At 49.3% G+C, this 21022-nt stretch overlaps 1 protein-coding gene across 1 annotated transcript in view; it reads left to right on the top strand.

The window, feature by feature from the left end:
• The first annotated feature begins 52 nt into the window (after nt 1-52).
• The window catches only part of TCF7 (transcription factor 7 (T-cell specific, HMG-box)), a 74106-nt gene continuing 53136 nt past the window's right edge, over nt 53-21022 (top strand). Inside the window, exons 1-2 of the mRNA XM_014948007.1 lie at nt 53-118; nt 500-606. Coding sequence (XP_014803493.1) covers nt 109-118; nt 500-606 — 117 coding nt within the window. The 5' untranslated portion in view covers nt 53-108. The remainder of the gene's footprint in view (nt 119-499; nt 607-21022) is intronic.

Here is a 21022-nt window from a genome sequence, read left to right as displayed (position 1 = left end):
CCCCCGCCACACCCCCCCCCCACTCTGCCTCTCTCTCTCCTCCCCATGCAGGCCATCAGGCGTGTGCAGGATCCGCAGAGGGTTTATCAGGAGAAGCTCCCGGACCACATGGATGATGGTTAGTCCTCTGTGACCCCCACCTCTGTGTGTGTGTGTGCAAATCGCCTCGCCCCATCCACCCAAGAGCTCGCCATCCCCGGGGTGGGTGAACCCCCTGGTCCCCCAGCCCATCACCCTGCACCCCCCCAGAGGAGGAGATGCCAACTTGGCCACCACAACCCCCCATGGGGAAAGCTGACAGGAGCAAGGCTTCCCATTGCACCCCCTGCGGGACACGGCCCCCCCTGGGGACCCCGGCACCCCCAAAACACCAACCCCGGCACCCCCAAAACACCCTCCCCGAGGAGTACAGTGCAAAAAGACTCCCAAAATGCGCTGTAACCCCCCCAAAACAGGCAGAGGAATCTGCGAAGGTTGACGGGAGCTTTAATCCCCGCAGGTATGAAGCATCAGGACCCGGGGATGTATAAAGGATCCGCGTACTCTGGCTACCCCTTCCTCATGCTCTCAGACCCGTATCTGCCCAATGGATCTATGTCACCTCTGGTGAGTCCCTCCTCTCCTCCCGGAGGAGTTTTCGTGGCCTCTCTCACCGCTCAGCTCTGTTGCAGGTATCGCGCAGGCACCTACACGTGCTTTGTTTTTTTTTTTTAATCTTTTCCTGACAAATTACATCCCCGTCTCGAAAATGCTTGTTCTGCCCAAGCCGAAGGGAGGAGGAGAAGGAAAGGGGGGAAAAGATGCTCGGCAGCAAGCTCTGAATTTGCTGGAGGAGCTTCTTTTCCAGCTTCCCCATCCTTTGGGTTCCCCTTTCCTCCTCCAGCCGTCGGAGCCTAAAATCTGGTGTCAGAGTGGCCCTGCCTTTTTCTGGGTCACGGGCTTTGGAGACGAGCAGCGTTGGGTGTTTGCGTTGAGGGATGCGTCCCGCAGCTTAACTGGAGTTTGACATTATCTGCTTGTGAAAGGGCCAGGTTTGGGCCTGCCTTCGGTTGGGGCTCCGCTGTGGCTGGTGGCCCAGAAAGTGGCTTTTACTCTTCTAAAATGGCCAGCGAAGTTTTTAGGAAAAGGCTCGATGCGGCTGGAGGAGTGTTCTTTAACCTTCTTTAAAGGTTTTTTTTCCCCCTCTGGGGTCAAATCAGCTGTAGTAATTGTGGATCTTCTCGTAAGTTTCGCTGCTAGAATAATTAAAGGAAAGGTTTACTCTACAAAAGCTGTTGTTTGCCATCACTGGCTCTGGCAGAACTGCAGAAAATGATGTCCAGGTGTTGGGGGTGGATGGTTGGTGCTCGTGTCGCTCCCGAGGAGCCGGCTCCTGTCAGAGGTTATTCTGCAGTGAACGAGAACAGAACAGCGTTGGGTTTATTTCAGCCTCGGTTTTAAACTATAAAGGGACAGGGTTTAAAAGAATATATAGTGCGCTTCTTAATTTCACCCCGTTTTGGTCACGAGAGGGGCAGGTTGTTACTGGCGTTATGGAAAATGGATGGATTGGGGGGTATGAAACTCCAGTCAAAGTGGGAGAAAATCCCGTTGGCTGGAATCCCTTCGTGTCCTCCCGCCCAACCCTGGGTGGCAGGAGGGGACGTGTCGCTCCGTGAGCCTGTCTGTCCCTCCCAGGTTGCTCTGGGGACCTGATTGTCCCCGCTACAGCCTGTTGTACCCTTGCTGAAGTCACTGTGCGGGTATTGTGGGTCTGTCCCCAAATTTTGGAGCCTTCCTTCAGTGTGTAGCAAGAAAAGATGCGTTTGCAAGGCAGGGCCAGTGTGCGTTTGTTGTCATCCAAATAAGCATTTCTTCTGTTGCTTCCCACCTCGTGTCCCTTTCTCCAGGTACCGAGTATCCCCTCGCCCCTCTAAAATATTAAGTTGCTCTTTTCTTGATACATTTCAAATGATTATATTAAATTTGCCTTATTTAAATGGATTTATCTTGCTCCCTGGTATAGAATCTGGCTAAATTCAGAGTTACATTAGCCCAGCAACTATGTGCTGTAGTAGAATATTTCTTTGAATCTTAAACCCTTAGATGGGCAACTAAGGGCAGTAGCCTATTTATTAGCAATTAAGCAGAAGAAGTAGATTGTGGTTTGTAAATCGCCTTTCCCCTTGATAATGTCCTAAAAAACCCCAGAGGTTGCTGTCGGAGCAGCAGACGGGGGTGAATAGAGTGTGCAGAACTCGAAGGGGACAAAACCCAGTAGCAGAGGAGGAACCATCCCGTCCCATCCCCTGGAGAGCCACAGAAATCACCCACTGTCCCCACCAGCTTTCCTTTGGCCCGGTCGCATCCTGCGGTGTGTTGTGTGGTGTGATTTTAAAAAAGCGGATTTGATTTATTTTTTTCAGCTAAAAAATAATAATAATAATAATCTGTTACCGAACCGACAGGGGAAGATTTCTTCCTCAGATCAAGGCTGGTCTTTTGGCTATTTGCTATTCTGATACATTTTTCTGGGCAATTCCGTCTTGTATTTATATTGACTGTGCAAAGGTTATCGTAGCAAATGATGTATTGCTCCCATATAGATTTATTGCTGCTCTCTGTGTATTATATGAAGTGTGGGCTATAATCTGGTGGCTGCTTGCGATAATTGAGGAGGTCAGATCTGTGACCGAAGATTGCAGATACTTAACCATCCATAAAAGTGTGTTTAATTAAGGCTTTAGCACAAGCAGAGCCGGGGAGGAGGGCAGTGCGAGTGAATGGGATTTACGTACCACGGTGGTGCGTGCGCACGGTGCTGGAGATTATATTTGGGTTAATGGGGCTTCCTGGAAACGGTTGTTTGCAGCTCGGATTCATTTCAGAACCTGCAAAAAAAAAAAATAAAAATCAAAAATAAACAAAAACAAACAGAAAAAAAATAAACCCAGGAGTACTTACTGTGGCAAACTGGCAGGGCTTCACATTTCACTGATTGAAAAATAGGAAAGGCGCAGGGCGGCGGGCAGGGAGGCTGCGGGCTGAGCCCCCGCCCTGCGACGCACCGTAAAACCACAAATGTGTTTTTTTTTTTCTGCGGGCTCCCTCCGAACCCCATCAGGGGCTGCCGGCAGCGCCGGAGCCGGCCCGGAGCACCCGCCTGGGTGGGTGTGTCGTTACCGGCCGTACCGGTGTGCTGCTTTTCCTTTTTTTCTTTTTTATTTTCTCTCTTATTTTTCTCAGCAGCATCACTTCTGCTTTGTTTCCCTCGAGGTGGTTGGGAACCCGCTAACTGTTACGCTGCGCACCCCAGCATCCTGCCCACATCTCCCCAGCCCAAATTGTCTCTTTTTTTTTATTTTTTCTTACCCCAACTCACCAACTTGTGTTATTTATAAGCTCTGGTCATGCTCCTGAGTGATGCATAGAATGTGTCCGGGTGATAACTGACATCAGCAGCAATGCCAAGCCCAGCTGATGTCCCCAGCAAGGTGGCAAGAGCCACCCTGCAGCCATCAGTTGGGTGGGCCACCTCTGCTGCAGGTGGCAAATGCCAATTTGGGGCAGTTCAGCTGGAGGGGTGCTGGTTGGAGCACACACAAGTAGCCTGGACTGGTAGGAGAGTTGTCAGAGAGAGAAAGGAGGACTGGAGGGGTGGGCAGAATGTGCAGGTGAAGGTGCTTCTGGAACTGGGGACAAGGCTGAGCCTGGGTGTCCCCCGTTTTGGGAGCATCCCGTGAGCCCCCGTTGCCTGGGAAGGGCATATTCTGGGTTAAGTGTGTTAAGACACAGGCTGTGTGTGCATCTGAAATCTTGGAATTTTGCAAGGCACCAGGAGAACCATTTTTCACCCAGAGTCGCATCCACGGTGGTTCCTGGCTCTCCCCACTCCTGCTGAGCCCAGCTTTTCCCAGACTGCAACGTGTAGGATTTGCCCGTTGAAAATCTGCAAGAAACTTCCAAAGAATATTAACAAGTTGAGGAACTGTTTTTCTAAACGAAGCAAAAAAACCATAAAACTATATCCTTTTCTAAATAGTACAAATGACTTTAAATCAAATTAAGGTACATCCTTAGTAAGAACATCAGCCTTTCAGGTGGTTACAAACATTAGAGGTCAGACATGGTCAAACATGTTAACACTTTGATCAGATTAAAATATTTTTCTTGCTACAGTTGTATAATTGAGTTTAGACCCGAGGGGGTTTTCTGAACATTGTTATATCTTGTACCATGTGGTAGTTAAATGGTAGAAGGAGCACTTATAAGTTTCTTTAAGTTCCTTTTGTAAAGAGGTTTATAAAATAGGGGAACGAGCCGTTCTGTCCCGGATGTAGGGCACAAACTCTCCCTGCTCCAGTCGGTGGGAGAGCTTTCTGGGGGGGCTCTTCACATCATCTGTGCACCTCTGTTGTGTGTAATGAGTGTGTGAGGTGTGTGAAGGTGGAATTAAATTGTCTTATATATAAATCTGAGGCACTGGACTTTCTGCCTGTGTGAGAAACGGATGTCCAAGAGCCTCTATTTCTTTGGAAAACAGACACTACCTCATTTTCTTAATTACTAAGTTGTCTAGCTCATATAGGAGCACAGAGGGGTGGTGGGAGCTCTGCACATCTGAAGTCCCCAGAGGAGATAGCAGGCCTGGGAAATGGTGCTGATGCTCGGAGCTGTGGTCCCCGTGGTCCCCCGGGCTCCTGGAGCTTGGTTTCCGTGCGGTGGGTTTGAAATGTCCCCTTGGGCAGGGTGAGATGAAAGAGCAGTTACTGCTGGCCTGGGGCCACAGGTCCCAAACCTCCATCATGAGGTCAAAAAGCACGGAGCTGAGAAGTCTCCTGCTGCCCTTGGCCGGAGAGAGAAACTCGGGGAGCATCAGCTGAGCCCTGGGATGTGGCTCCTGCTGCAGCCCCTTCCCCTGGGGCTGCTCCATCCCTCGGCGGGAGGAAGCTCTTGCCCCCCCCAGCAGTTGGCGGAAGGAAATCTGCAGCTCAGCTGCTTCTGGGGAGAAGCCTTTCTGTCCCAGCTTGAGCTGTCGGGGCAATGGTTTATTTAGTATGGCTTTTTTCCCCCTGTCGGGTTCTGATCCTGTCGAAACCGGTGGGAAAACTCCCCGGAGTCTCCTGGTGATGGGGATCTGTGGCTGCTGCATCCCTTCTCCAGATGTTGTGTGTGGCTCACAGCAGCTGCACGCGTCCCCGGCGGCGCCTGCTGTTGTGGGAGGGCAGTATCACCAGCAGCATCCCAGCCAGGTTCCCTAAAATCAGGGCTTGTGCTGTGGGACCTTGTCGGGACACTACTCTGTCCCCATAAATTGCTGTATTCCTGGCAGAAAGTGCTGGGAGCGTGGTGGCTGTTGATGGACATCCTGGCAGACAGACAGACGAGTCATTTATTCCCTCCTGACCAGAGCGAATCCACTTCTTCCAGCTCTTCTACCTGGCTAGGAATAGAATAATAGTGAAAATAATTTTTTATAGGAAAACATAATGTTGGATAGGTGGAGGTACCAAGGCACAGGGCTTCCGAGGTCATTTATTGCATGTCTGATTCAGCCTCCGTTCCCCCCAAGGAAAATTCTTGTGTTAATTTCTGAGTTCATATCACACCCTCAATTTTGAAGCCGAACTTCCCTTTGAAATAAATTAGAGAGTTCTGCCGAAGAAGCAGTGACATGATACAAGCGCTGCCTGTGTGTGGTCTCATATAACCTTATTTTTAAAATTGTTTGGAAAAAAAAAAAAAAAAGAAAGAAAAATGTCACAGGGAAACAAAAGCAAGCTTTATGTAAATCCCTGCCTGCGAATAAGCGCGCACGTGGTTCAGACGGTTCCACAATCTCTGCTCTCCCACTGGGATTCCTTCACAGGGTACCCTGGAATTGCCTTCCTGGGCAAGGGATGCTGTGTCTGTGGGGAATTGCTATGAAATCCCGTAAGGTCAAGGCACCATTCCTGCAAGCTTCCAACTGTTGCTGTTTGCAAAGTGTTAGGAGCAAAACCCGTTGAGTATTTGGAGAGAAAAGCGGAAAAAAAAAAAACCTAACATCAACCCAAGCTCCCAGAGCTCATCCATGTTAATGATTAATACTTTTGAAATTTTAACTGTGAAGAACAAAGTGATTTGGGGGTTAGCGGCGCACGACGTGTCCAAGATGAAAGAACGGAGCTGGTCTGGCATCCCAAGCTTTCAACGAGAGGTGGGAGGGGGGGCAGGAGCTCTGCACCGCGTGTCGCCTCGCGGCTTGTGGTCCTTCTCCTGCCATCAGTCTACGGGCACCATCAAATTCCTGTGTTTGGGTGGAAACTCTGACAAATCGGGTCTGCTGGGTGCCTCTTTTTTAGGTACCTGCTCAAGTAACCCCGTGTGTGTGTGCCTGTGACTAAACAGATGTTGCCGACTCTGATGGGATGACTCTCTTGACTGCTCTCATAGATCATCTGTGGAGGCCAGATCCTTATCTCAGGCTGGATCCCTCTCTATCTCTAGTGTGATCTGCAAGTGAAGCAGGTTTTCAGGATGCGGGTGGTGTGAGCTGCACACCTAAGATTGCAATCTGGTCTGGACTGTGTGTGTCTGGGTGTAGGTGACAGGGTGGGTATTGGTAGAGCACACTCAAGCGCTGAGAAATATCAACAGTTTTGAGGAAACATCTACGGCTTGCCATTAATTTCACACCCACCATTCTTTGACTGTCCTTTGGCCCTGAGTGATTCAGTAAGACTGAGTTTAGTCTTCATTTCTTGCGGGTTGGCCTTTGAGCCCCCCTCACTAGTCCACTGTAGAGAAGGTGAAGGAAGGACCCATCCATCTCTGAGCATCATGTATGTTCATGGGGAGGGTGTGCTGGACCTGGCCAGGGTGGGTTTGGGTCAACAACAGTCGAGCACGTGCTGCTGTTCAGCTACTACAATCTCCTGCACCATACGCTAATTCCCCAAGAAATCCTTAAGGATTGTCTTCTCCCATCTGTGGCATTGATTTGAAGAGGGACTAGATGCCAGATGCCCCCAGCGCTGTCCTCTTGGAGAGGACATTGCCGCTGCGGGAGCTTCTCTCTATCCCACCCCTCTGAGGCTCTGGGCTGTCCACAGCCATCACGTAACGCCTCTCTTTTCGTTTGCTCCTCATGGCCTGGGGTTCCCAGGCTCTTGCTGCTCCAGCTCACCCCTCCTGGTGCCAGGAGATGGCTCACGTCAGCATCTCTCCCAGCCTGATGTACATACGCTCTTACCTCATCATCTCCCCGTGGTGGGTGGAGGACACAGAAAGAGCAGAGGAGGTACAAGTTGCTTCCCCGGCTCTTTGCAGAGCCGCTGGGGCAGGGAAATCTTCTCAGCCTGACCAGATCCCGGGCTGATGCCAAACTGGGACACGTGAGTCGTCCCCCCCCGCAGAGGCTCTTTCATATGTGATCCTTCCAAATCTCTCTTTAAAAAAAATAGGCTATAACATGATCCTTGCTCGTTAATCTCTCTGTCTGGAGGATGAAACAAAGGTTTGGTAGGAGGACGGGGTGACTCAGAGGGTTGGTAACAGGATACAGAGCTGGTCGTCTCCTGGTTTCCAGTTTTAATCCAGCTGAATCAGTAAAGACCAAACTTCTGTTCAGTCTTCTGGCTTGTCCGTCGGTCTGTCTGGGAGGGCACGATTCCCTCCAGCCCCCGGGCAGGGCCAGCACTTTGTGGGTGATGAGATGGTCCTGGGAACCTCCATGAGTATCAGCCAAGGTCTCCATCCTCGCCGTGGGGCTGGTGGTTCAGCACATGCTGCTGGCTCTCAAACCCACCTACTTAATTTCTTAAAGGAAGCCATCGCACCATCACACACCTCCGAGTCATGAGGATCTTTTTCTCAGTCCCCTCCCAATGACCTTGGACAAAGAGGTTCTCACCTTCACCTTCTTCCAGAGTAACTTATCCCTGCTCTGTCTTGTGGCCCTTTCTCTGCTTTTTGCCTTGGGGTCTTTAATTTATGACCATTCCCAAAGTTATGTTCCACCACCGCTGCCTCTGTGAGGGGGGACATTTGGTCAATGCTGAGGATGAGGAGGGTGAGCAGGAGGGGTGATACCCATCCAGAGCATCGGGCAGGAGGTCACCAAAGTGGCTTTAAACCACCGCTCCTCTCCCGTCCGCCGCCTCTGTGCTAAACACAGCGCAGCTGCAGCGCAGGGAATTTGCCTCATTGTGTTTCACGGGGTCCCAAAATTAGTATTTTGTGAAAGAAAACAATAAACTCAACAATGCTGTGGTAAGTTTCCGAAACCAAAGTAAAGCTGGATACTAGAATCTAGAGCACTTTTCCCCTCCGGTTATAACAACTTTACATTTGATTAAATGATAGGCAAAAAAACCGTCTCAACAGTATCTCCTTTGTTCCGTTGAGAATCTGGAACTATAATATACAAAGTACACGTCTGCCTTGAAGAGCTATGCAGTAATCATGGACTGGCCAAAAAAAGACCTTTTTTTGTTTTTTAAGTGATTCAATTTGTATGCTGTCTGTTGAATTTGTTTTCTGCTGTGGTTTGCTCTGAGGAACGGCACACGCGAGCGTAAACAGAGGTTCTCCTCTGATGGGACTCAGACAAAAGCAGAATGTGAAAGCCCAGCATCGTGAAGTACGTTTGACTCAGCAGGAGGGGGGTGCAGTCCTAAACAGGCTTGTGGAAGAAGTGCTGGGGAGATTCTCTTCCCGGCAAAATGCTTGGAAAAGATCAGAAATGGGGAATTTTTATTCCAAGGCTGAGGAGGTGGTGGCACGGAGGAGATTGCTTTCGTGTTTAGGAAATAAACCATCGTTAAGATCTACCACATGAAAATGTGTCGTTGTGAGCGTGGAGAGGCTGGTGAGTCGGTTCCCTGCCCCTGCCCTGGAATTCCTGGCGCGGGAGAGGAGATAACGAGGAGAAGTCATCATCTTCGACAAACCTCGCTTTGTACGCTTTTGCCCTAAAAGAAGAAAGGCCGATTCTGATGTGGGAGATTGGGTACAACCCCTGACAAGCCGAGGTCAAAAGTTGCCCTTTGAGCTTTGGCTTCCTGCTGCGGCGAAGCCCGTGTGGCATCGCCAGCTTTGAAATCCCTCCCGCCAAAGGCACCCAAATTCCCAAATCCAGGTGGTCTTTTGCGGGATGGCATCGTGCTATGCTGAGCATTCCTTTGGGACAGCCAGTGCTGGCACGTAGGATCAATTAAAATAGGCACATAAGCCCTAAATCCAAAACAGGAGCAGCAGTATAAAATAAGAAATAAAATAATAATAATAAAAAAAGCGCAACCCCAAAACAACCCACCCAAACCTTTTTGTTTAACTTTCTCTGATACAAAGCAATTTCTCCCGGACTGTACACCATATGAAACACATTATAAATGCTCTTGTAAAATCCACATCATTATACCACATGAAAGGCTGGGGCCTAAAAATAGCCATTCGGAGAGGATGCAGGCTAGTAGCAATTTCGGTGATCGTGAAATAGTTGTGTTGACATCTCTGTGCGTGCACACCCACAGAAAGCTTTGACTTTTGAATATTCTTAGCAACGTCGGTGCTTTATGGAATTTTCCACGTTCGGGTCCCATGAATAGTCTCTTAACCCGGGGTGTTCCTTTCTGATCTTATCCCTGTGTTTCTGAGCCTGATGTTGTCAAGAAAATGGTTAATTTTTGTTTTGTTTGTTTTACATGGAACTCTCTCTGTGCTGTCAGTTTGACAGCGGTGGATGGTATCAGTTATATTTCTCTTTTTCCTATCAATGGAAATAGGTTTTTTCCCTTCGATAGACACCCCCCCACCCCCTGATATTTGTGGGATTAACCGTGAAAATGTAAACCCGGGGCGTTAGATGACGATACGAGGAGCTGCCACGGCCTTTGTGTCTGCTGGAGGATTGAGAGGCACGTAAATGAAATCTGCAGTAATTAGACAGTAATGTAGCCACAACAAAAATTTGCTTCCTCGTCCCGGCGATCAGAAACTTCTGTTGGGAAATATGAAAGGCTGCAGCCGCCTCGGCTGGGGCGGGTTTTGCAGCAAAGGATATTTTTTCATAGGGGATATAAACTGCCGTAGCTCTGGGACAGGCAACACGGCCCTGCCAGCTGATAGCACCCCACATCTTTTTGAAGAGCTCATCCTCAGCTTTTCATTCTGCTGCCGTCGTGTTTTGGTTTGATCTCTTTATTTGTTTGAAAGCATTACTGGAGGGATGGTTTTCTGCAAAAAAAAAACCAAACAAAAACAAACCCAAACCCAAACGTTTGAATCTTCAGGGCTGATCTCTGCCTTTTGCTTTTGTAAGCAGAGATGGGGATGTGGAGACCTCCACCTTCAAACACCGGGATGTCTAAAGGTTGGGGGTTAAGCCCATCCAGGCTTTTAAGTGTGTTTAGTTGTGTTTAAGGTGTTTAACCTCTAAAGCCGTTTGGAAATGGTCTGTTTCCTCAAAGTGAGTTCGCTTTTGGAACCGGAGCAAAATCGCTGGCGATAGCAAATGAAATAACAGGGTGTTGAAGAAAACGACACTGCTTCTTAAATAGCTGGCACGAAAATCCTTACGGCTGGAGTTTCATTCAAATCAGATGTGGCTGTGGTTGTCATGGGGCAGGACACAAACCCTTCCCAGCCATTCAACCCGCGGTGATTCACTGCCGGCGTCCCAGGCGCTTGCTGCGTCCTTCTAACTGAAAGAGCACAACCCGCGGTGATTCACTGCCGGCGTCCCAGGCGCTCGCTGCGTTCTTCTAACTGAAAGAGCAGCTCTTGGCCCTTGTCCTGCTCCGGAGTCCTTTTCCAAGGGAAAGGGGGCTCTCAGGTTTTTGGGTGGATCGATGAGGTTCTTGCAGGCTGTTGGTGACTCTGAAAAATCAAATGCTGTAAAATGCCATCGCAGAAATGTTTTTGCTGTGGCTAATTTAGCTCCCCAAAACAGCTGCACGGGGGGGACACGGGAACACCTTGACAAGATCATTTTATCTAAACCTCATAGAGCTTAAATGTATTTCATTCATTTCTAAATAGAGCAGGAATTTAAGGGTGTATTTCCCACTAAGAACTGTTAGCTCATGTTGGCATATGTTCTCTGTATAATGGGATATATTGTGATGGTTAGAAAAAGCCCACAAGTTTTTGAACACTTTTGGCTCGAGGTTAACATCACACCAAAGTCCTTTTGGGTTTTCTGTAATTGATCTGATGGGTGAAACCAGGGTTATATCTAGTCGTGTAAGTTTTTTACAGTTCTGGTGAACTCTTTTCCTGCTAGGAGCAGAATTCAGGTTAAAACATGAAATGTGTGCTGGCTGGGACTTCCGACAGCACTCAAAGACAAGAGTTGTTCTAGAGAAAATTTAATTTCTTCACTCAAGGGGACAGAAAACTACCTGATATGTCAGTGCCAGTTGCTTGGTTATTGGCATTTACTGGAAATAGTGCAGAATTGCATGGGTACATTTAAACTTTGCAAAATGAAATGTTTTAAAATTGTGATGTGCTATTTGTACTGACGTGGTACGTGGATCTGCATATAAATGCAGAGTGAGGGATGAGGCAGGATGCAGTGAATCGCTGAAGGATCAGCTCTCGTATCCAAAAGCCTCGCTCTTCATCCAAATTCTCTTTTAAAAACCAGTGTGGTGGTAGGTGTCTGTATCTGGGGGGGGGGCGTGGATGTTTGCCGTGGGTGGGAGCTGCCTCCCTCCTGCCTGCGCCCCGGGAGGGCGTTTGATAGGGATCCCCTTCCCCAAGAGCACCAGGTGCCGTGCCAGACGCACGTAAATAGCCAAATAAACAGACATTAGTAACACCAGTTGTTTGTGCGTTAACACAGGATGTTCTCAAAATCAGGTAAGAAGTGAGGCATGTTACCAAGTTTTATAGCAGAGGAACCGGATAGTCTTGTAACTGCCGCGCAGGGCTGCGGCGGGGGAAGCGTGGTTTTATCCCAGCTTCTGCTCCCAGTCCCCCAGGAGCTTGTTTTTCTGTGACTCAGTTTCCCCCAGGAGTGTCCTGAAGCTCTATCGTTTCGGGTGTAAACGATGTTTGGAGAGCACTGCAGGGAAGGCCACGTCGATACTGAGAAAAACCCATAAAATCACATTCTGCTGGGAGAGGGAATGGTTCAGAAACGATCAGAGAAAGACTAGCCAAAAAAAAGTGAGCTTTGCTGCTTATTAGACCACTTACTTCAAGATATTAAACAAATTGCAATTTCATAATCTTTTAGCAAGTTGCAGGTGGCCCTAAAACCACAACTCCTTGGAGGCGGTTGGCATCTTTTCTTGTTTTAAAAGCAAATGGCTTTTTCAGCCTAAACGGTAATTTCGTAGAGTGGCGTTAGGGGGATGGGAATGATGCCTGGATGGTCCAGCACGTTGTCTCAAACACCCCCCCCCCATACAAATCCACGCTATTAAACCCAGGACAAAATGTTATTCCTTATTTACCCCCTTGTAATAACGCTGATGAGAGCAGCCTCCAGGATCGCACGGCGTAATTTTTGGACACACGTAGCAAACCCCTGGATGCATAATTCAAATTCCTTGTCATGAAGAATGAGTCTATTTATCTTGGAACCTTTTTCACTTAAACAGTAATCTCTAGGAAATCATTTGTTAACAGGAGTTAGCTGCCAGTTTGTCAGTTAATGGCTTGAGGCAAAGTCAGAAGCGAATGAAATCTTTTCCAGGGAGATGCTGCTGTCGCATGTGGTGCAGAAAGGTTTATAACAGAAAGCATTAGAGGAGGCGGTCAGATGAGTTCAGTCCAACTTTTAGAAACACTGGGGAAGCTCAGCAGAGCGGGGCAGACACGGCTGCTTTGCTAGCCCATCCGTTTGGGAAATATTAAAGCCATCAATCGTGCCCGTGTCAACTTCTAAGCCCGAATTTTTCCTTACTGGAGGCTCCAGGTGGGAGCGTGTGGAGGCTAAAACCACACGTGTTCATGGTAGCTGGGGCTCTGCCTTGCGTCCCGGGCATCTCTGCATCCCAGGTATCTCTGCATCCCGGGTATCTCTGCATCCAGGGAACCCTGGGCATCTCTGCATCCTGGGCATCTCTGCATCCTAGGCATCTCTGCATCCCAGGGATCTCTGCATCCAGGGCACCCTGGGCATCTCTGCATCCTGGGCACCCCAGGCTTCTCCAGATCCTGGGCATCTCAGTGCCCTGGGCATCTCTGCATCCCGGGCATCTCTGTATGCTGGGCACCCTGAGCATCTTTGCACCCTGGGCATCTCTGCATCTCGAGCATCTCTACATCCCGGGCACAGGGGCAGCTGTGCAGGAGAGCCAGGGTGCATCCCCCCCCAGCTCAGCCAAGGTGCCATGGGGTGTCTGCCAGGGCAGCAGAGTCCTCCAGCTCTCAGACGTTCTGGTTTCTCTATAAAAGTCTAGCAGCCAGTTTCAGTTAGGTAACGAGAGTTATCTGATTTCTCTTTAATCTGAGCAGCGTCGCTCCCGCGCGATAACCTCGAATCACTGGTTGTCCCGCGCTCGCTGCTGCTGAGGGAAAAGTGGCAAGAAGGGGGTGAAAATTCCCTGGAAAAGGAGCTGAGACGAGTCGTCCTGGCCTACCCCGAATCCCTCTTTTCTTGCAGCGGGGAGCGGGTGAGAAATAAGTGCCCCGAGTAGAAGCTCTCCCATGAAGCCGCAGAATCCAGCCGAAGTAAATACCACTTCCCTGCAGCATTATCTCCCACTCTGTGCTGTCTGCCCACAGAGGATGGTAGGGTGTAGGAACTGGCAGGGGATTAATGGCAGCCTGGTTCATAAAAAACTCCGCTGCCAGAAGGACGTGGGACCCAGACAGAAGTAAAGAGGGGCTGGTTCTCTCTGCAGATGCCCCCAAGTGCTATTTGTCTGAGAGCAGATTTTCCCACAGATCTTTGGCCTTCATATTATTTGAAGAACCCCCTCTGCAGCTGCAATCCTTCCCTCCCCCGAGGGGAAAACAGGGTGGTAACTTTGTGAACTGAATGGTGTGGAGGTTTAGGAGTACTGCCATGGGAGGGGAAGATTTGGCTCATTAGCGTGGAACATTGTGTTGCCAGGAACAGAGTTTTGGGGCAGAACTAATAACATGGAAGCAGATGCAGTCAGCTTTTATTAAACTGGTTTGTAGATGACTTTAAATAGGCAGCAGTTGTATCTGGGGCTCTCCTTGGGAGAGGCAGCATGGCAGACCCCAGCAGCAAAGCCTGGCTTAGGTCCTGGCTAACAAGTCCAGAGAAGCCAACCAAATCTGGATTTAAGGAAAAATTTCTCCCAAATGTATTTTACAAAAAAAAAAAAGAAAAGACTTTGTGGTTCTGTTATATTCTTGAAACTCTTACAGTCCACACAGCTCACTTGGAGCAAGGAACAGCTGTAGAGTCATAGATTTTATAGTCTGAAGGACCCAACATTATATCACCTCCTCTTTGCCATGATGTGTCATCTCCTGAATGTCACTGTTACCCCAATAGCTGATGTGCCATTAACTGCTTGACAGTGCGTTACAGGTAGGGATGGATAAATTAACCTCCAAGCCAAGTTTTGAAGCACTTCCCCCTTGAACCACCCTTTCCGTAGTGCTAATTAACTCCGTAACGCTTATCTGCATCGGTGATGGTCGGGTGCCATTTCCTGACACATGGCATTCCATGGCCACCAGTAACGATGGGCTGAACCCGCTCTGTAAGTGTCTTACCCAAGTAGACAGGTTGGAGTGACCACCAACCAAAAGAAACTGCTCTTCTCAGCCAGATACCAGAATCGAGCAAGGCCATAGGTACCTCCAAGAAGTCATCACAAAGACCATCCATCCCTCTGTCAGACCCAACAATTATTGCTGTGCATCCTTACAATGTCCCTCTTGTCCTTCACCACCTCCCTGAAGCCTGGACGAACCGTCTGGCTTTCAATGCAGCTGAGCCTGAAAATCTCTGTAGAGGTGCCCGTTGGATTCCTGACTTAGAATCATAGAAAGGTTTGGGTGGAAAAGGGCCTTGGAGACCATCTAGTTCCACCCCCCTGCCCTGGGCAGGGACACCTCCCACCAAACCAGGTTACTCCAAGCCCCCTCCAACCTGGCCTTGAACCCCTCCAGGGATGGGGCAGCCACAGCTTCTCTGGGCATCCTGGGCCAGGCTCTCACCACCCTCACACCAAACAAGTTCTTCCTGAGATCTCATCTAAATCTCCCCTCTTTCAGTTTAAAACTGTTCCCCCTTGTCCTATGGCTCCCCTCCCTGACCCACAGTCCCTCCCCATCTCTCCTGGAGCCCCTTTAGGGACTGGAAGGGGCGCTAAGGTCTCCCTGGAGCCTTCTCTTCTCCAGGCTGAACACCCAAATTCTCAGCCTGGCTGAGAGACTTCTCTGTAGATGTCCATTCACTGTCACCACTTTCTACACCAACTCCAGCCACCATTTCACGGACCAGAGAGCCCCATCCAGAGCTCCTTGCTCTGCTCCGTGCATTTGGGAGCATCCTGTCCAGGTCCTCATTGATGTTCTCCTCGCAGCCTCGTCATCCCGGGCTGGCTGAGCGAGGCACGGAGAACCCCATTTGAATGCTGTGCTCCAGCCTACCTTTGTTGTGCAATACTTTTTTTTTTTTTTTCTCAGGCAGTTTCTAATCTAGAGATTTTCTGGGATCTGTTCGTGGCATGAAGGGAAGTCTCCTCATCACCTCGGGTTCTGTCTTTCAGTACCAAGTGTTTAAGACATAATTCTAGGCGTCCAGGGCTTGCTTTCTCTTTGTGTCTCCTTTTGCTGTTGCTTTCATTTACTAACATGTTGAACTTCAAAGTCTATTCTTTCTCCTTCCTAATTTTTATGGAAAAAATGGTCTGAACCCCATTTGCATTTCCTCCCTGAGGATACTGGCAATCCTTAATCCTATATATTAAAGAATCTCAGTTTTCCCAGCAGCCTTTTATTCTGGGACTCCTCTTCCACTCTCTTTTCTCCTTGAAATTCTCTCCTGTGGTTCAGAATTGCTCTTCACGCTGCCCCTGACCACTCTCACTTTCTGTTACGAGCTGTTTACACGGACGTTTGATCACTTTTAAGTCCTTTTCCCTTCCCATCTTGTCCGTTGCAGGTAATTTGTCGAGGTTTCGTGGCCGTAGGTGCGTGTTGGCCCTTGATGGCCATGAGCTCCACAGGTCTTCTGCTGGAATAACTATTTTCAGAGCCAAGAGATGGGATGAAAGCCCATATAACCAGGTGCTAATTTATTAGGGTGATTTTAATTTTACACCGATGGGGTCCTTCTGTTGGCCAAGGATGTGCCTCCTGTTGACCTGCTTGAGAGGTGGTTGCCATCATCCCCCGGGTGGCACCAGGGACACCCTGCCTGCCTGTCCCCTCTCCCTCTCCCTGCTCCCAATCCCCCTCATTCCCCCTCTCTCTGGGAAGTGCCAGCTGGGCTGGCCATGTGGATCCAGGGGTTTAGATCCCGCAAAACCCAGTATTCTCTCCTACAAGTCATTCTCAGCTATGTGCTTGGGTAATTAGCATGTGCATAAACACTTTGTAATCTTGTGATCATGGCTTGCAGATTAGCTCTTTTGCCAGCTTTGCGATTTCTTTGCCAGTTTTAGTTTTAATTGCAAATCCATTACTGCCAGCTCCCTTGCATATTGTAGCAATAGGCAAATTAAAACACTTGGACACAGTTGGGCGGGTTTCAGTTAAGAAATTAATTGTTACTGCCAACCAGTGCTTTTTAATGCGAGGGTGGCATTCGAGCTTGTTTTTGAGGGCATAATCTCCGAGACTTTCTTTTTTTCCCTTCTCCTCCTCCTCCTCCTCCTTCTTCCCCCCCCGCCCCAGACTGCGTTGCCCTGTTGAGCGGCTCCACAGATGGCACGGAGCGAAGCGCTCGCCTCTTTGATCTCCTAGGCAAGAAATTTGGAAGTCGTTCTGAATTTATGAGAATCCCCGTCTCGAAAGAAATCTGTCTGCGCGCGGGGCCGCGCTGAGTCTCCCCGGAGCTGGAGGCAGGGCTCACCTGAACCTCCCGGGGAAGAGCAGGATTACACCCCGCCAGAGCATCGTGTGATGCTCCAGCGATAAAGGGAAACTTCATGCATATTGTTGAGCATGAAAAAAAGTCTAGACAATCTACAATTTACCAGTCGGGGTAATTGGCTAAAGGCTTAATCCGCCCTGATAATCCAGTAATGGTATTGTTGGCAGGACATTGATGTAAATATCACTCAGCGGCGCTGGCAGCCGCTGTCTCCTGGGATTGCTGCCGGTCCCGATTCCCTTTCCGCAGTCGTTAGGGCTGACGGGGACTTCTCAAGAGTTGGGCAAACTTCTCGTCTTTGGTGTTTTTCAAAGGCTGCCCCTGCTGGGTTGATGTTGGTTTTCAACATTAAATCGGTAACATATTTCACCAGGTCAGAATTTTCACAAAAACACTCATCAAGAATCATAGAATCACAGAATCGTAGAATGGTCCAGGCCAGAAGAGACCTCCAAAGGTCATCTAGTCTGACCTCCCCGCAGTCAGCAGGGACACCACAACTAGACCAGGTTGCCCAGGGCCTTGTCGAGCCTTCCCCTATCTTTTTTATTTTTTCTCCTGATGTAATTTTTTTCCCCGATACATTTTTGACATCGCTCTTTCCAGCCTCCCGGTGCCCTTCAATACAAAGAGCATCTGGTTTTGCAGTGTCCTGATAAGCCACCTGCCACCTTGCATGTCACCTCCAGACCTGGTGGCATTCACGCTCTCCACGTGCCACCAGCCTGGCTGGGGCTGCCAACGCTGGCAGGGAGCTTCTGAGGCTGATGTTTTGGATATACACACATACACCCCATTTTGCAGGGCTGTTTTTAAGGCATGTCTGTTTGCCCCCTGGGGACAAAGCCGGGGGGAGCTGGGGTAGAGGTGGATGCAGGCAAGGATGGATGGAAGAGTCCCACCTCCAGACGTGGATCTCCCACCGCTGCAGCGTTTCATCCCCACGTGCCTGTTGGTGTTTGAACACAAGCTGCCTAAAATTATTCTTCAAAGCCAGATTGGACAAGGGATTTGAGCAACCTGGGCTGGTGGGAGGTGTCCCTGCCCAGGGCAGGGGCTGGAATTAGATGATCTTTAAGGTCCTTTCCAACCCAAACCATTCTGTGATTCTGTGATTATCTAATTGTGCATGAAGCCAGTTGGTAGAGTCACCTGTCCCATTCCTCTTACTTTATTTTCTTTAACTTATTCCCTGTGTTTACCTCGGTTAAAGGGGTTGTATTCAGCTGGCTTTACAGCTGAAAGTCTTTGGTCCTTTAAGCCCGTTCAGTGTTAACTTATTCCCTGTGTTTACCTCGGTTAAAGGGGTTGTATTCAGCTGGCTTTACAGCTGAACATCTTTGGTCCTCTAAGCTCGTTCAGCACCAAGCCCAAATGAACCCCACCAGATGCTGGAGTCTCCAGAACTTAATTTATAATAGAGTCATACTTGCTCACCCAAAAGCTGCTTTCTTGTTTCTGATTGCTGCCCTTGCACGTTTAGGCCAAGGACTAAGAGCCAAGTTGTTATTTCCTTTCAGTGCATCCCCACCAAATCACACCCAGGGAATTGTCCGTAATTGATTGGCACTGGGCAAACAACTCCCCTAATAATGACCGAAGCAGAAACACCCTGGGAATTACTTTCCTGCAGCAGGGCTGACTCTGTGCTGCCAGCAGAAGTGTTAAAAACCCCATCTATAATAATATATAAAAAACTTCTTGTGGTCAGTGAAGCCAGCTGAGGTGGCTGTGAATCCTTCACACCGGTTTTAAGGCGGCCCGTAATGGCTTTTTTTTTTTGAACGTTGTTGTTGTTGTGTGGTGTGTATTTTTTTTTTCTGCTGGGAAAACAATGGAAGGAGCCCAGTTCCGCTGCAAACAAACCCCGAACGTGCTCTAACTTACACGCGAAATATCAAAGAGTGCCTGTTGAGTGCACATTACCACCCTTCCGCTTGACAGCAAACACCTCGTCACGGCCCAGAGACTTTGGGAAAACTAAATATAGTGTATTGGGGCCGAATGTCACCCTTGTAATTATCCCCGAGCTCTGGCCGGGCGGTGTTGTGGCCAACAAATCCCACTTTAATTGTTGGTGATCTCTATCGGAGGAGACGTGGGGTTTTGAGTTCAGCCGGTGGAGAGTCGGGAGGAATAAACAGGGACCTACAGTAAGATCAAAGCGGCGCAGAGGTGCGCATGTGCTAATAATAATAGCTTATGAAAGCTCATATTTTCCTTCAACAACATCCTGTCGTATGTGTATGGGCTTTGAAAAGGGTAAAAAAGAAATTCAGTGTAATTTACTGCAGCGAAAAAAAAAAAAAAAACAACAAGAAAATGAGATAAGGCAGATACTTGATTGCAGCAGCTCGTTGTGTGGTTTGCTGCGAGGGCTGTACATGCAGCCAGTGCGTGTGTGCAGCGAGTGTGCAGGGGCTGAGCTGGCTGTGACCCGAGTACCATTGTTATCTGATTTATTTTTTTCAGACGTGTGTGTGTGTATATATATATATATACAGTCCTGTGACAATGTGATGCAGAGAAGGAGGGTGAGGTAAACAGTCACCAAGCCTGGTAACCGCATCCACACCTGGTGCACCTCGATAAAAAAATGCCTGTAAACATTTTTGTGTGGAGGGAGGTTACGGGGAGGCTGGGCACGGCTAACGGCTCCCGGCCACCCGGGAGGGCAGAGGGCTGGGGACAACGCTTCCATCGGGATGGAATCACCCTGGAGAGGGCAGGGATTACAATTGGGATTTTGCCCTCCAGCGGGTATACACCCGTGGGTGGGTGGCAGGGCCAGCGCGGTCGGGGTGGCCATGCCCAGGGAGGCACTTTGGGCCAATTTTGGGTCAGGCGACAGTGATTTCTCCTCGGCGTGATGCGACCTACTTAGGAAGCCCTGGTCAGCCCTCGAGACCGGGCACAGGGCTGACCATTTCCTCTCTCCTCCCACTTCAGATTTTCACTATCGGCTTTTTTAATCTAGCCCAGCGGCTTCAACCTCCGGCGGGGGTTTTGTCCTGCCCGGTACCGGGGTGGCCGGCGGGCTACGGGGGATTAGGACCTGAGAAACCACAGGAGGAGAGCCCCGCTGGGTGAGGGTGGCCGCCGGGAAGGAGACGGGGTGTGTTTTGAATCCGTCTTTCACGTTGCACGCCGTGGTTGTTGACATGGGGTTGCGCCTGTAGTTCTCGCTGCGAGCAGGAAAGGGTTTGGGGTTTTTGGTAAAGGGGAGGAAGGCTGACAATAAAAGGTGACAAAGTGGCCCGCGAAGGACCGAAAAAGGGGCTGGGTGAGGAAGGAGAAGGTTGTTGAGAAAGCAAAACGCGGGGAAGAGGAGAAACAGTCACAAAGTTTTCTGCTCTCCCTGCGCAGGCGCTGCTGGGGCTGTAGGTACAAGCCCCCTGGGCAAGGTGTGATGGTGGCCATAGGGTGACAAGGTGACAACAACAGCCAGCCCTGGCTACACCAGGAAGGACTTTGTGAGGGTGGTGAGGCTGAGTGAGAGCCTCTCCGGATTCTCGCAGCAGCTGAAGCACAGCAAACAGGGACTCGTTAAGAAAGTGGAGCAAATAATAATGATCCGTCTGTTTAATGCGGCTGAAAGGCACACTTCAAAGATAGTGTTATCCTAAAAAAGCCCAAGTATAGAGGGGAATAGACTCAATCACGGCTTCCGAGTTCTGATGGTAGCGTTGTAAGTAGGTCAGCAAACGGTAATATTTAAATTAACTCCTCTTTCTGGCAACTAGATGGGAATGTAGGTCTGGAAATGGGTAGATGTAGATTCTCTTCCCAGCTCTGCCACTCTTGACAAGTCACTTCATCTCCTCCTGCCTGAGGGGAGAATACACCTTTGGGCTCTGCCCAGTAATCATCAGCCAAATGCTTCCCCACCTATCTAAAGGGTTTTAGAATATGTGATTGAAAAGTGCAAAGTGTTATTAACATTGAATTAATGTCTGCCATTACAATATGTAATGGAGTATTTCTGCACACACCCCATTTCCTCCTGCTCGAGTGTTTTGTCAG

This window comes from Calidris pugnax, unplaced genomic scaffold, assembly GCF_001431845.1.
Source record: "Calidris pugnax isolate Ruff unplaced genomic scaffold, ASM143184v1 scaffold27, whole genome shotgun sequence".
NCBI lineage: Eukaryota > Metazoa > Chordata > Aves > Charadriiformes > Scolopacidae > Calidris > Calidris pugnax.
This window is presented reverse-complemented; position numbering and strand designations above follow the sequence as displayed.